The 15,997-nt window shown below is 45.8% G+C and overlaps 1 protein-coding gene across 11 annotated transcripts in view; it reads left to right on the forward strand.

Annotated features, from left to right (window-relative positions):
* ZNF618 (zinc finger protein 618) overlaps positions 1 to 15,828 on the forward strand; it is a 179,578-nt gene extending 163,750 nt beyond the window's left edge. For 10 of the 11 annotated variants that reach the window (XM_084494469.1, XM_084494475.1, XM_084494471.1 and 7 more), the window contains 3 exons: positions 5 to 82; positions 5,035 to 5,136; positions 6,243 to 15,828. In XM_084494469.1, the coding sequence (XP_084350595.1) occupies positions 5 to 82; positions 5,035 to 5,136; positions 6,243 to 7,756 (1,694 nt within the window). In that variant the 3' untranslated portion in view covers positions 7,757 to 15,828. The remainder of the gene's footprint in view (positions 1 to 4; positions 83 to 5,034; positions 5,137 to 6,242) is intronic. The other variant, XM_084494474.1, reaches the window with a different exon arrangement.
* Positions 15,829 to 15,997: the final 169 nt, after the last annotated feature.

Consider the following 15,997-nt stretch of genomic DNA (forward strand, 5'->3'; position numbering starts at 1 on the left):
ACAGAGCCTTACACCTGTGGAGCTTGTGGAATCCAGTTCCAGTTTTATAACAATCTCCTGGAGCACATGCAGTCCCATGCAGGTAAGCAGGGCACCTCGACTCGCTTAAAGCGGAGAATTAAATTCTGCGCTGATGCCTGATGTTGACCCCGTTGTGTGTCAATGGAGCTTCCCGTGCTCACGGTTTCCAAAGCCCCAGTAACTTCACCTGCGGAAAAAAAAAAGATACTCCAAGGCTGGAGCACACAGCAGCAGCTGCAGCAGCGTGAGGCTCAGGGTGTATCACAAATACTGCTCCTTTCCCTAGGAAGAGAGGACATGTGCCATTCTAGCACATCAAACTGCTCATTCCCTTTACCCAAAGGTATCTAGGGAATGCTCATTTTGTAAGCATTAATGGTTCTTTCCTACAGCAGATGAAATCGCTCCTCCCACAATCAGGGTAGTACTCACTGAGGCAAACAAAGCAAAAATGCTTGCAGGGCAGCAGAGCTTTTGCCAACACAAGTCCTCTTCTGTGCTTGTGTCTCCTGGAGTTCTGCAAAGGACTGAAATGTGTTCTCAGAAGAATTTGCCATTTCAGCAGTTGGGTTCATTCCCTTCTCAGTTACCTACATTAGAAAATTCTGAGGAGTAGTAATTCAACTACTTTGTTTCTAAGCCACCTTTTTTGTTTTCTGTCTCAATACAGAAGGTTTTAGCATTTCAAAGGCAAAGCTGTTTCAAAGACAGCATTCAGAATATTCAAAAATGTAAAAAAAAGCACATTTTGGATATAAGCAGATTTTTTTTTTTCATTTCTTGATCAAAAATTCAAGTGAATTGATGCAGGTTTACAAATTAATTCACCTTTGGCAGATCTGTGTTCTCCAACAGACAGTTGCTCTGTTGTAGTATACATTCAGTGCTTTGCATTTGTGCTCACTTCACAGGTAAGCCCTGAATAATGTGGCAGGGAAGGACAGATTGCTTGAGGAAAAGCATATATCCTGTTCTGTAACAGTAAATTTAATCAAAGTTTGTATTTTTTTCTTTGTTTTATTTTTAGTCCTAATTGTAGTGGCAGCGTCCCTTGAGTTCTTCATGTGCACGGTTCCTCAGTCAAGCTCAGCTCTTACTAGCGAATCTTAGTGCAGGCTCCATGTGTCGTTCAGCAGCTACTTTATTTATCATCTTTATAATGCCATGGATAGACCTTTAGGGTGACCTGTTGTAAGACAGTGAGCTAAGTTTTATGGATGGTATTTTCTGTTAAAGCGTAAACTGGTTAGTGTGGAGTGCTCGGAAGCTAGGTTATGATGAGGAGCAGTGATGGGGCTGGTGTCATTTCTTGGTGTTGGGGTCTGTCCTTGCTGCTCATGAATGGCAATTTGTGCTTGCTTCCTTGCCGTGTCCTGACTGTCCTATTCCTTGTTCTTATCTCTGCTGGGGAAATGCAGCAGTGTGAGTTACAGCTCTTAGTAGGACTGAGGAGAGGAGCTGCAAAGGAGGAACAAAGGCTAAGGTGCTGGGGGGAGAAGGGCAATTCACCGGCAAGCTGTCAAAAGTTTTAAGCTAATGCTGTCTGCAGCTTCTTCCTCTTCTTTTCTTTACAAATGACTAGTGACCTCTGGGCTTGCTTACCTGGCTTGCTTTGAACACAGAATAGAGCCAGAGGGAACAGGTGGCTGTGATCTGAGTCATGCATAGATACACTTGTATTACATGTCACCAGAGATTAATGTCACCTTAGATTAATGGATAAATCCCCTCTCCCCATTTCAGGGCTGTTCCTCTTAAACTCTGTGTTTTACACCTTTCCCTGCTCTGTAAGACACCGTGTTCTGCATGGCTGCTTCCCCCCAGATATCTTGCACTTACTGAAGTGCGTTCCCAAGGCCACTGCCCAAGCTGCCCCCCATGCAAGCAGTCATCCCCGCTGTGGTGTCCCTGGGCACAGTGCTTGCCAGGCTATGTGCTCATGCCTCGTCCTCTGGGGAAAGCAGCAGCTTTTCTTCTAGCTCTGTGCAGCTGGAGGCGAACAGTGCAGTATTTGGTGCTGTGGGATGAGAATGAAGAGGCGTGAGAGCCTCAGACAGCCTTGGTGGGTATCTGGTTCTGGAAACCATACTCAAGGAGAGCAGCAGCAGAGATTACCCAGGGTGTGCAGCTACTCTGGATACAGATTTGTTGCCTTTTAGTCTGTCAGAGCTTGCAGATTGGCACATCCAAGAAGCAGCATCAGCACAATGTCTGTGCCATCTGGGGAGGCAGAGGCCTTACAGTCAGCAGAACTGCAGGCAGAGGATCTGCAGTGGGGACGCTGGCACAGTAGCCATTTGTAACAGTCTGTGTGCCTGTGTTCAAGGAACATTTCACGATGGGCATGTGGAGATCCAAAAAGCCCATCCATGTCAAATACTCCCTCAGCTGATGTGTTTGGGACCCAGTTTAGCTTGCTGTGTCTGATGCACAGGGCTAATCTCTTGCAACTAAATGTGACCCGTCCATTGAGCTCCTCTTGTAAGTGACCAAAGATAGGGAACATGCAGCTGGCTTCAAGTAGCAAGAGCGGGGTTGTACTGGCTCTTGAGTCATTCAGAGGGCTGAGCCTGGAGCCTAGAAGGTAATAAGGAGAGATTATAGCTCCATAAAACAGCTACACAATGAGAAGAAGCAATTAGAATGCAAATTGGAGGCTGAAAGGCAGAAGTAGAACAGCAGAACATCAGGCGAAAGAATTTGTTCTGTAATTACTCTGCACAATATACAGCTTTGATTCCCTTTGGGGTACTTTGTTCAGGTCGAGTGCCACCATATAATGCCCTTCCAACAGTCTGGAGCTAAAAAATAAAGGGACAACTAGTCTGAATCTGGATTAAAGGATTGGAGGCATGAAGACAAATTAAAGAACTATGATCAGTGTAGTTCACAGACTGCCTGATAAGGAAGATGTGGCCAAAATGTACAAACCTCATTTATGCCACATTGAATGCTGATGGATATTTGCAGAGAATAAATTCCCTATTACTGTAAAATAGATAAAAGAGTTGGGGAAAGTAAATTCAGAGGTTTTCTCCACCCACCCACCTCACCAGTATGAGGAAGCCTGTATGTTCATACACCCAAACCATGAACAAGTTGGTAGCCAACATTCAGCATTTTCCTTTGCCTACCCACAGACATTTTAAGTTGAGGCCACTTGTGGCATTAGGTCAGGAGCAATTAGTCTATGCAAATGCCGGGGGAAGGGTGCTGTTATATATGATTCCTGGCATTCACTGAAGCACCTCCTGCTCATTGTGTCTCTTCCACACATGGAAAGACCAACCTCTGGCTGCAGTCCTGAGCGTGGCGGTACTCCCCAACCACCAACCACTACGGTGCACCCTGGTTTCCATGGGCGCCTACATGGACGACTACTCAAAGCAGTCCCTCAGAGCCCTGGCTGGGCTCTGGTTCTGCCATACCCTGGATTTCTCCAAGGTGTTGATCTAGTCTGTGTCCAAACCTAACAAGAACTGTTCATCTTCAAGGTTTATGAATGCCCCAGCAGTTAAGATGCAGAGCTGCTCAAATTTAACAGGATTTGTTTGTGAGAAGTTTCATCATATCATTGCTTGTCTCTAGATCCTTGCTGGACTCCCTTTTCTCCCAGGTCATTGCCACACGTGAAGGAAAGCACCTTTGTGCTCTCCCATTCATTCCAATGGGCAGCCCACAGCTCTGCCTAGCACCAGATGAACGTGGGCTGCAGAGCAAAGCCCTCAGACCTGTGTGTGATTTCATAAAGCATCCTTTCTTTCATGTGCTGCTGTCTGGAGTGCTGGGGCAGGATTAATTTCACTGCATGATGATGTATCTAGGCTACAGATGTTGTCCTCTGAGCTTGTCTTTTTGGACTCCCTTTCTAATCAGTGGAGAAGTCATTGACTCCAGGTGAGTTCTGAGCATGTCGGATCTCATACTGCAAGAGGCATCTTGTTCTAGCTGGGTGAATGAATCACACCCTAAGCCTGTTTCACACCACTGAGGGTAAAAGAAGCCATAGAGGAGCCGTCTTGAAGAGAGACATGTCTGATAGAGATGTCCAAAATTAGGTGAGATGAGTCCAGTTGTGATAAGTAAAGGACCTGTTTTTGTCTTCTTTGTTTTTAATTCCATTCTAATGTTCAGCTTGATCATCAGTCCATCTTCCTCTTTCCTTTTCCACCTCTCTTCATCGTACGCTTTAATATAGCTTCAGAGACTATTTCAGAGCATGATTTCATAGTGAAGCATACTAACAACTAGAAAAATTCTGGAGTGGGGAAAAGGTTCTTTGGACACAGGAAAGGAAGGACATGGACATGATACAGAATTTACTGATCTTGTCTGCATTTCCTTGGAAAATCCCAGCAGTTTGGCAGCCAAAGTGTTTAGCCCAGTCACATATAAGAAAATGGAGCATTAATACCTCTAGTCGACCCACAGGGGTCTTCTTTGCAGCTATAGGGAGGAACAATCTTTGGTCATACTCCGGAAACATTTTTTATTTCTTTTTATTTCCAGGCTGAGGCAGCAGTGAGTAGCCTGAGGGATATTGGGAAGAAAACATGAAGTAGTTCCAGTAGAGGAAAGGGGAGCAACTTGCAATGTGGAAAGAAAACCAATAAGGCAAATGAAGGATAAATATTTGTTAACCTTGCTTTCATTTTGAAAGCAAGCAAATTGCACAGGCCAGGCTGCACAAGGAGCATCTGTTCCTCCCAAAATGTTGAGACATTTCTCAAGCTGTGCTGATGACATCAATGTCACCGATGCACATAAAAAGTTAATGTCATTTCAGCCACGTTTTGGGAAGGTGACGGAGTGCAAGACAGTTTTCAAGGTTTCTGACAGTATTCTGCCATCTCTGAAAACTTCTGAATTACTACAGAGAATGTAGTAGATTGGGGTCACCTTAGTTAGGGAACCGTAAATAGATGCTAAACAGATGGCTATTGTTTCACCTTCTTTGTGCTTTAAGAATTAGTATCTTGTGCTTCTAACACCTCCCTGTCTCTTGCCCCACAGCTGACAACGAGAACAATATTGCCTCTAGCCAGCCCAGATCACCTCTAGCTGTTGTTGAAGAAAAGTGGAAACCACAGCTCCAAAGAAATAACGCCAACAATAGTATGTAGCAGTGTTTGGTCTTCGTCCCGGGCTTACCTGTTGGGTTTGAAGGAGTGACTGTCAGGGTATACACGCAGCAGTAATGTAGGCATCACACAAAGCTCTTGTCCTACCCTGTCTGTACTTGATTTCATCTATTATTCATGTACAGCCCTTCAGAGGAGAGCAACCATCCCATTAGAGGAGTACTCGTATGCAAAAAGTACAGGGGAAACTGGGGAGGACGTTTGTAAGGGCACACTTGAGAATGCCTGGAAAAAGTTAACTTCAACAAGGTCAGACATCCAGTCTGGGGTTAAGAAATTGCTTCATTTAGTGTTGTGTAGGCTTCCTGAGCTGGCTGGCAGCCAGTATCAGGCTTTGTCCCCAGCTTGTCCTGAGACCTTATGCTTCATGGGACATGGTAGAATACAGCCCTTTGGGAAAGCATTTCCAAACCACTTGAGCTGAGCATCCCGGTGGATGGGTGATACAAAACCATGGTGCCTATGTGTTCTGGTGTGCCAAAACTGACATTCATGTTGCCAAAAATCATCCACTAAAAGTAGGGTTGCTGGAGATCAGAGGAAAAAATAAAATTTGGGCTTCAACACTGCTTGAGATGGTGGAAGAAGTTGTATGCTTCCCTTCTAAAACAGCTGGCTCAAAGAAGAGGCTTAAATCACAAAAATAGCAAGAATTCCAGCTTTCCAGCTGGGCTAAGCCACATGAGCAGAGTTGTGACCACCAGCCTGTAGAAATGGATAGCAAATGGCACATGTGATTATAACTTACCTAGGCAGTTCTTAAATGAATGCCACAGAGATGCCATCAGTAAGGCACTGTGTTGTGAATAGCCAGTGTGTACTCCGTCTCAGTCCCCATGCCAGGAAATGCAAGCAGATAAGGTCTTAGCTGCTCTTAACAAGTTGTTCCATGTACCCTGGCAGTTCATCTGTTCAGAAGTCCTCTGGGGAAGAAATGCAGTGTTGGAATGTCTCTGCCATCATCTGGCATGTTCCAACTGCTCGGGTCAATCTCAGCAATGTTTTTTGACTTCCCCCCTGCTGTTGCAGACGAACAATTCTCATCTGTTGCTTTCTCTCCCTCTTTGTATTTGACTGCAGCATCTGCGAGTGGTTCAGTAGGGAACAGCGCGATTCCGGAGAAGGAGCGGCAGAACATTGCCGAGAGGCTCCTGAGGGTGATGTGCACTGACCTTGGGGCTCTGAGCGTGGTGAGTGGGAAGGAGTTCATCAAGTTAGCACAGACCCTGGTGGACAGTGGAGCTCGCTATGGTGCCTTCTCAGTCACCGAAATTCTTGGCAATTTCAACACACTGGCTCTGAAGCATTTGCCTCGGATGTACAACCAAGTGAAGGTGAAAGTAACCTGCGCCCTGGGCAGCAATGCCTGCCTGGGCATCGGTGTCACTTGCCACTCACAGAGCATTGGCCCTGATTCTTGCTACATCCTGACAGCTTATCAGGTGGAAGGCAACCACATCAAGAGTTATGTCCTGGGAATTAAGGGTGTAGATATTCGAGATAATGGTGATTTTATCCACCACTGGGTACAGAACGTGCTCTCAGAGTTTGTGATGTCAGAGATCAGGACGGTGTACGTCACAGACTGCAAAGTCAATTCCTCTGCGTTCTCCAAGGCAGGCATGTGCTTGCGTTGTTCGGCCTGTGCCTTGAACTCAGTAGTGCAGAGTGTGCTGAATAAGCGAACACTACAGGCTCGCAATATGCACGAAGTGATCGAGCTCCTGAATGTCTGTGAAGATTTGGCAGGATCCACGGGCCTCTCAAAGGAGACCTTTGGCTCCCTGGAGGAGACCTCTCCCCCACCCTGCTGGAACTCAGTCACTGACTCCCTCCTGCTTGTCCACGAGCGCTACGAGCAGATCTGTGAGTTCTACAGTAGGGCCAAGAAGATGAACCTCATCCAAAACCTGAACAAACACTTGCTCAGCAACCTGGCGGCCATTTTGGCGCCAGTGAAGCAGGCGGTAATTGAGTTGAGCAATGAGAGCCGGCCCACCTTGCAGCTGGTACTGCCCACCTACGTCAAACTGGAGAAACTATTCACTTCCAAAGCTAATGATGCTGGCGTAGTCAGCAAACTCTGCCACCTCTTCTTGGAGGCGCTGAAGGAGAACTTCAAAGTTCATTCAGCACACAAGGTAGCCATGATCTTAGACCCTCAGCAGAAGCTGCGGCCTGTCCCACCATACCAGCACGAAGAGATCATTGGCAAGGTCTGTGAGTTGATTAATGAGGTGAAAGAGTCCTGGGCAGAAGAAACAGAATTTGAACCTTCAACCAAGAAGCCCCGGGCAGCAGGGGAAGCCACAGCAGCTCAGGAAGAAGATTGGTTCGGGAAAAATGAAGTCTATGATTATTTGCAAGAACCTCTCTTCCAGGCCACCCCTGACCTGTTTCAGTACTGGTCGTGTGTTACCCAAAAGCATACAAAACTAGCCAAGCTAGCCTTTTGGCTCTTAGCAGTGCCTGCTGTTGGTGCCAGAAGCGAATGTGTAAATATGTGTGAGCAGGCTCTCTTAATCAAAAGGAGACGGCTACTCAGTCCAGAAGACATGAACAAACTCATGTTTTTGAAGTCCAACATGCTTTAAGACTGTCTTTTAATTAAAACAAAACTTTAAAACACTGTTCCAAACAAAGAAAAAGAATTTTAAGTTCTAAACACTGTGGACCTCATTATGAATGCCCCTGGAAACCAAGTGCTTTTTTATATATATATAAAAATATAAATATATATAAAATTAAGTTTGAGAGGAAAGCTGAGCACGTGAGAGAGACAGCCCTCTGCCAGGAACGTGCTCCTTTCCATAGATAGTGTGTGGACTTGACAGACTTTCTAATGTTTTCAAGTGGGCAGACCAATGGGAGGCTGATGTTCTAAAGTCTTCAGGCAGCTGAGATCTAAAGTGACTTGAAGTTTCTTTTGTTTCTCCTCCACCCCACCTTTCCTCTTGTCCCCTGGGCCATCTTGCCATGGATAATCAGACTACATTGAACAGACCAGTTCTTCACTGGACTTTGCTCCTTTGAATAACTGTACACCTTGAGGGCATTTGTCTGCAGCCTTCTTGACATACGGTGCATGTTATCAGGGCAGCTGTGTTTTACGAATACCAGTATCTTCAGAAATCAGGAAGGGAGACTCTAAGATTGTTTTTATTATTATTTTTATTCTAACTTTTTCATATAGGGTTTTTCCAAAAAAAAAAAAAAAAAACAAAAAACAAAAGTCACTCTTCTGTCTCCACTCCAAGTTTTGAGTTTAACTTCTTAGCTAGTGAGCCTGCTCTAAGGAACCTGCTTTGGCAGGGGGGTTGGACCCAATGATCTTTTGAGGTCCCTTCCAACCCCTTCAATTCTGTGATTCTGTGATTCTGTGATTGTAAGTTTGATTTAAAATTAAGAGAAATGATTCATGGCAGAAAACGTCTGTAATTGTTATGTTTCTTGGATTTTTTTTTTTTACAGCATACCTTCTTTTCTGAATTCCCAGTGTAAATTAGCTTCTCTGTGAATTCTGTACATCAGGGGTTCTCAAATTTGTTCACAGAGTAGCCCATTTATGATTAAATAATATCCTTATGGAAGCCACAGCTGTTGCTTATATGGAAAAGCTAGAAACCAGGACAAGCAAGCAGGTGGTTACAACACAGATGTCTTTGGCCATCAGCTAGCTTGCCAGCATCTGCCAGCTGCCATTGAGAACCCTTGTACCTAAACTTTTTTTAAACCTTCCCAGAACACACACTCAAAATAGCCTTCACAAGGCCAAGGACAAACCAAGGTGTATGATTTTTCAGGGGAACAAAGATCATCAGTTCTGTCAAACTAGGGTTTGAAGGAAGCTTAGAGAAGCGCATGGGCTCAAAGATCCTTCTGAATGTAAGTGCTTCTGATTGAGTGCGACGAGTATCTTCCTGTTTTATTTGGAATGGTTTCCTCTAGTAGCACGAATGTCTTTTTAATACCTACAGTGCATTACACTACTTGTTATGTTGTTGAATCATTCTGGCTAGGAAGGCCATCGGCCCTTAAACGTTCACACTTACTGGCTCACCCCGAATGCAATTAGAGATCATCGTAACACAGAAACATCTCAGTCACTCTGCTGTCCACCAAGGCCAGTGCTCTGCTGTGTCTGGTTCCCATAGGCACAGCTCCTGGGCTGCTAGACAGGATCTCTGCAAGCTGTCAGAGTTGGTGCCTCTTGGACAATTCCTGACTTCTGGTGCCAAACTGTTAATTTTTCATCACTGGGACTTGTATCCCAGAGGCAAACTGAAACAAATTCTTGTTTTTGAAGCATTCTCTTCTGCTTCCAGTAGTGTCCTCAGGAGCTGCAGCCGCAGTGGCAGCGGAGCAGCAGTGGTGGTGTGGGAGGACGGATGGGGCAGGGTCCAAGGACAGGCTGGAGGCTGGAGCCCTCAAACCCACAGTGGTGTTTCTGGTTGCTGGTGATACAGTTGGTAAGATCGGGGGCCCTTTTTGGAATGCTGCTGTTCAACAGACATTCAACCAAGATCCCACCTCCCATCTCTGGTTGAATTAGAAGTCGCATGTCACAGGACAAGAGAAATGGCAGGGCCAGTCAGCTAGCTCACAGCTCAGCCTACCCAGCCTCAGGTTTTGTGTTCAGGCATGGAAGCCAGGCACTAATGGACAGCTTCACTGCCATGGGGCTCAGACAGGGAACAGTTTGCATGCTAGAGACCTTTCCTAGATCAAGGTCACCGACGATGGCTCTTTATACCCAAGTGTCTTGCCCCAGGATGACTCTTGCCCTTCTCAGCCTGGAAACAGGACTTACTATAGCCTGAGTAGAGAGCTTAGGTTGACAGCACCTCTCGGCACTGTTAGTGGCCTCAGGGCAAAACTAGTTCCCTCTTAAATCTGAGTTTTGCGTATGGATAACTTAAAAGATGTAGTCCACAACCCCACCGGCAACTGCAGAGGTAGCAGCAAGTAAAGATGAGCAGCCAAGGCAGAGGCACTTGGAGATCTGATTTCTCTGGCAATGGCTTTTCAAACAGGTGCAGGTCGCAGGGTCAACGTTTGTTCTTTCTGGTTTTATTTCCCCCCAGACAAATCCTGCCCACCCAGCCACTCTCTGGGCCCACAGTAGCATATCTATTTGTGCTTGCAGTGCAGGAGGAGCCTGTAACAAACAAAAACTAAGTCTTAGACTAAAACCAAACAAAAATAAATAATTCAGCAGGTGCAAAGTGTGTTGATTATGAAGCATTTGTGCCATGCTGCAGGTTCCACTGAAAAACACAAGGGATCCTGCAGCAAGAAAACTGGGCTGAAGGGACAAGTCCAAAGCAAGATTAGCTTTTGATGCTGCAGAGCTCAGCTGACAGGCAGAAGTGGGGCAGGATGTGTACTGCTTTTTCCAAATGGTGTGTTACATCTTTTTGCCTGGTTTGCCTGAGACTCTAAGAGCTGCTCACAGGCTCTTCAGCACTTAGGCAAAGGTGTGACAGCTTCTTGTTCCTTTCAGAGAGTTCCAAACCCAGCACTTCTTTGCTGTGGGACAGGCTGGTAACTGCTATGGGATCTGGCAACTCAGGCTTGTTGTGTCTGTCTGCCAGGCATTAAGATAGGGAAGTGGACCACCAAGAACTTACCACAGGTTTAAAGCCCCAGAACTGAGGTAAAAATACAGTTATTTGTGCAAACATTTAATGCCAGGCTGTCCAGCAGTAAGCTGGACCAGGGCTGCACAACCAGGGCGTGTGGGTGGAAAGGCCACCATCACCCGTAGCTCCTCTTCTCCTTTTCACAGTCTGGATGTGGCATCAGATCTGGAGCTTTTCTGCTGTGTCCAAAGAGGGACTGATGGGCCCTCTCCCCAGTTAGTAGCTGCCAAATCCACAGTTATCATTGCACTAATGCCAAGATGGATCTAAGCAAACATACAGCAATGTCTGGCAGATGAGATTCTCCCAAAGACTTAAAAACTTAACTAGTAGCTGAAAAAAAAAGCAAAACAAAATCTAATGGAGCAATCTGGAAAGTCTAGGTGAGAAGAGAAGCTGGTTGGCCAGCCCTTCTTCATCAGATCAGTGGAAGAGGCCACAGCGTTTCATGAGACTTCAGAAGGTCACAGGGTGTTCTGCTCAGAGGAGCTCTTCGTGCTGTGCTTGCCCATGGGCTGACTTGTGTCTGATGTTCCTTTGCCTCTTTGAAAGTGAGAAGCACATCTGGAGCATGTGGATTTGCTCTAAATGCCAAGGTTTTGCTCCTATTTCTCCTTCCCTCCTTAGGACTCAGACTCAGGACTGCATTCTAGGGGGTGTAGATACATTACCACAGTCTGAATTTTGGAAACTTATTTGCCAGGTTATTGGTATCAGCTCAGTGGTAGCTCTCTGTACAGAGCAGCAGTTGTGCTGTGAGGAGTCCTGCCCATCCTGTGCTGGGAGGCAGGAGGAGAGAGGCCCTCTTGGGTTTGACCGGAGCTGTCATGAGGTTCTGCTTCCCATGGGCTGGGAAAAGTCCTCACAGTTGGGATCATCCTGTGGTAGGTCATGCTGGGAATTGTCTTCTGCTTCTTCCGTTTCCTATACTTGCACTTGAGAAAGATGCTTGGAGAAAAAAAAAAGAAAAAAAAAAAAAGGCTGTATGTGTCCTCTGGACATTCATTTGTTTCTGCTGCTTGTTCTGAGCCTGACCTTGCAGGCTGCTCTCTCGGATTTACACTTTGCTCTGGGAGGGGTTGTGTCTGCAGGTGGGGAGCAGGCACCAACAGAAGGTGAACTGTAAAAAATGAAGGGCATTCCAGTCCTGTCCGAAGGTCCATATTAAAACAAAACTGAGGAAGGAGCGTACAGAGGCAGAGCTCTTCACAGCAGAAGGTTGCGTCTTTGTGAGTACAGAGTCAGGGTGTGGTGGTTTTACTCGGGTGGGCAGCCGAGCTCCACCACAACCGCTCTCTCACTCCCCCTCTCCTCAAAGAGGAAGGGGGAGAAAATACAACACAGAGAGCTCAAGGTTTGAGATGAGAAAGGTTTAATTAAAGGGAAAGAGAATGGGGAGAAAAAGAAACAAAAGAAACAATAAGTCTGTGCGGAAGCACAGAGAGAAGGAAAAAAAAAATTGTTCTTTACTTCCCATCAACGAGTGATGTTCAGCCACGTCCTGGGAAGCAGGGCCTCAAAACGCGTAGTGGTTGTTCAGGAGGAACAGCCGCCTCCCCCACAAGAGCCCCCCTTTTTATTGCTGAGTGTGACATCAGGTGTTATGGGATATCCCTTTGGTTGGGTTAGGTCAGCTGCCCTGGCGATGTCCCCTCCCCATCACTTGCCCACCCCCAGCCTGCTGGCTCTTGGGGGCTTGGAAGAAGTCCTGATGCTGTGCCAGCCCCATGCAGCGAGACACACCTCTGGAGTGATACCAGTGCTGTTTCAGCTACGAGTGCAGAGCACAGCACTGTGTGGGCTGCTGCAGGGAAAGGTGACTCCAGCCCAGACAGACCCAACACACAAGGTCAGTGGAGACTGTGGAGCCCAGATCTGTCTCTGTCTCTTTCCCTGTCTCTAGCAGTAGATGGTAGTTGTGTTCTGGCTTGCAAGATGGCTCAGTGTCTTTTGCCTGGGTCCACTGCAGATGGAAGTAAACTTTTCTTTTTGTCAAAGTTTTGTCTGTTCTAGGAAACCTGATTTGGTTGGTTTTGAATTAGTGCAATCTGGAAAACATGTTGTGAAAGCCAACAGTAGGCTCAGGTTTTGCTTAATTTAGACTTCTGTTGTTGCTGGGTAAAACAGTCTAACTTCAAGATAAATTGGTTTAAGCATCCCTAAGAACTGCCTGCACTGGTTTAACTGTGCTTTCTGGGTGTTCTCCCCTGCTGATTAGAGAATACATCCAGAAGCATCTCAGGGAGTCATGACCCTTATGTGAATTCTGCCCGTGAAGGTGTGGCAGACACGTTCAAAGCTCGGGAATCACTGAAAACAGAGGGGAGACACTTCGGAAAGCTGTTGAGCCCTGAATTGAGATATCTGGATTATTACAGGATTCAGTGAGATATCTCAGGTTGGGTGGTTTGCTTTTCTCCAGCTGCTTGCAATAACACAGAAGGTTTAGTGTGAAAAGAAATTCCTACGTGCGTTTATGTTGGTGGGTAGCTCTGCTCAGCCTTACCCAGGGAAAGGGATCATTTCCACCTCACGGGTCCTGCAGCAGGCGAGCCAAGATGCTGTGTTGCATGGAAGCGGGGTGATGAGACATTGTGCTGCTCAGAGAGCACTGCATGCCTTCTAGGCAGCACCAAGTTAGTGCTTAATCAAAAGGCAGTAAAAGAACAGCCAAAAGTTGATGAGAGGCTGGGAGTGCTGCTTGTGCTGAGGAAAGACTCAGATCTCTAATTGCATCTCTACCTAAGGGAGGGGAGAGAAGCTCCTGTGAGCTCTCACAGGGAACAGATTATTCCCTATGGAATAATTGGGAGTACTGGGATGAAAGCGAACAACAAAAAAAAAAAGGACACTAAAGGCAGATTCTGGGAAACGTTTTTATTGAGGAGAAATCTGTGATCTGGGAGGAGTCTGTTACGGGAATGTGTCCTGAGCCCTGTCATGAAAAGGAGACTGCACGGCTGTGTGCTCTGTGAGGCTGCTTAGGACCTGGCCTGGAGGAAAGAGCCTGGGTGCAGAGATCAGAGGTGCTGGGACTTGAGGCCCATCCTGCCCAAGAGCCGATAGGTCCAGAAGGGCTCGGAGAGCATCTTCTCCCACGTCCTCCCACTCACCTCCGACACCACGCCATCCACCAGTCCCTGCAGGAGGGAGGGAGCTGGCTGGCAGGGCAGAGGAGGTGACACCAGTATGGGGGGCAAATGTCTCATCACCCCTTGTAATGCCAAGGTGAAAGAATCAGGGGCAGGGGAGAGTATAAAATGTTTTCTGCTGCGCATTTTCTGTGCTACACCACGATCTTGAGTTCATGGGATCTGTTGGGAATGCCCAGAAACATCAACTGAGACTCGAGGTGCTTTGTCAGATACTTCTGAGGATGTCACCCTGTAGCAATAAGAGCTCGCTTTTCCCAGCGCATGGGACCTGTCCCCATGCCACAGGTTGTCATCGTCCTGGGCTCCAGGAAATGTCACCAAACCAACCAAACAATAACACACGGAGAGGTAAAGCCAAGCACAGCTCCAAGTTGAATGCCTCATTAGTACTGTGGGATAGTTTGCTTATGCTAGGCCAGAAATGGTAAACCAATGAGAGTGTATTGCCCTGAAATTTAATTTATGTATTGAATGTTTGGGGAATGTCTGTTTAATTATTTGTTTTTGTTTGGCTGGTTAGTTGGGTTTTCTACTACTCCTGATAGAGTCCTTTCTTTTTAACTTGACAGAAAAGTTTTGCTCACGTTAGACAACGGTGTATCCAGTAGCCCCTTTAAAGTTTAATGTAGGCAGCTGAGTTTGATTTTTCTAGAATAGCTTCTGAAATGAGTCACATAAAGGGCTCATTCATGGACAACATCAACCACTGACTGAAAGGATTTTCTTTTTTGCGATCGTTTTAGCATCATTGGCAGTGGTCAGCGTGTCTTGGTACCCAGGTGAGCAGAGCAGCGTTAATGACAGGAATATTTTGCAGTGGAGTTGATGAGTACAGGCATGTCAAACCCTTGCTTTTTACAACCAAAGTTCCTTAAAAAGACACTTCCAGCCTCATCAGCCTTGAATGCTTATTTCCAGTCTTTTAGGGGTTCTTGTGGCGGTCTCTGCAACATGTGTGGATAGGATTGTTTTCTTTCCGCTGGGCTGCGGGGGGTGGGAAGAGGCATTTATTTTTTTCTTGCTATCCATGGAGAAAGAACTTTCCACTCAAGGAAGGAGGTGTGTATTCTGGAAGGAGAAGCAGTCTAAGGAGCTGTTTTCCATGGTCCCTTAAAACTTACTGGGACTAATTTTTTAATATATATTTTTTTTAATTATTTAAAAGGAAAACCAATAACGGATGAGCTGAAATATTTGTGACAGGTAGCCAAGGCTGTAAGTCCAGGAGGATCACACATCATCCAGACCTGAGGATTCTGGTCCGCCGTAGCTAGAAAGTGTCATGCCGACAAACCAAACCGTCAGGAAATCCTTGTTTGCAGCCAGTCTGAAAAGAGAAGCTGTTCCTCGTTCGTGTGTTCGTTTTTGGAAACCTCCTGCTGGGAGCTGAATTCTTGTTGTTTCATCAAGAAAACAATTAATGTTCTCCTTTCCCTCCTCACCCCCCCTCCCCTCAGTAACTTGTGTGCATTTCCTTCTTTTCTGTAGATGCAGATGTTCTAGGCAATACCACAGATGCACCTGCGTGTGTCTCTACCTGCGAGTGCAAGAATCTCATGTCATCTTAAAAAATACAAAAAAATATACAAAAAATATACAAAAAATATCTTTTTTAGGCCAGAGTTTTCTACAGGTATTAATGAATATTTTTCTTAATCCTTATAAGTTTTATGTGTTTAATATTTCTTAATACCGGTAGCATTAATTTATACTTTTGTAGCAACACAATATTTTTATAAACCGCCACCGCTGGCTTTGTCTTCATAATGGGGAAATGTGCGGGCAGCTGGCCCTGCACTGTACCATGTACTGTATTTAAAAGGTTATCTAATGTCACACTTGCTGTGTTAATAAACAAAACAAAACCTGTTTGAAGTCTCATGTATTGTTGGTGTGGATCGAATGACTCAATAGAGAGCAATATTGCACGGGGTTGAGTTGCTGATTTTTATTGTGATATATGAACGCTTGAGGCCAACTCAAGTTCTTCTGATTTTTTTCTTTTTAGAATTTTGTTTTGTTTTGTTTTGTTTTGTTT

This window comes from Aythya ferina, assembly GCF_964211825.1.
Source record: "Aythya ferina genome assembly, chromosome: 20".
Taxonomy (NCBI): domain Eukaryota; kingdom Metazoa; phylum Chordata; class Aves; order Anseriformes; family Anatidae; genus Aythya; species Aythya ferina.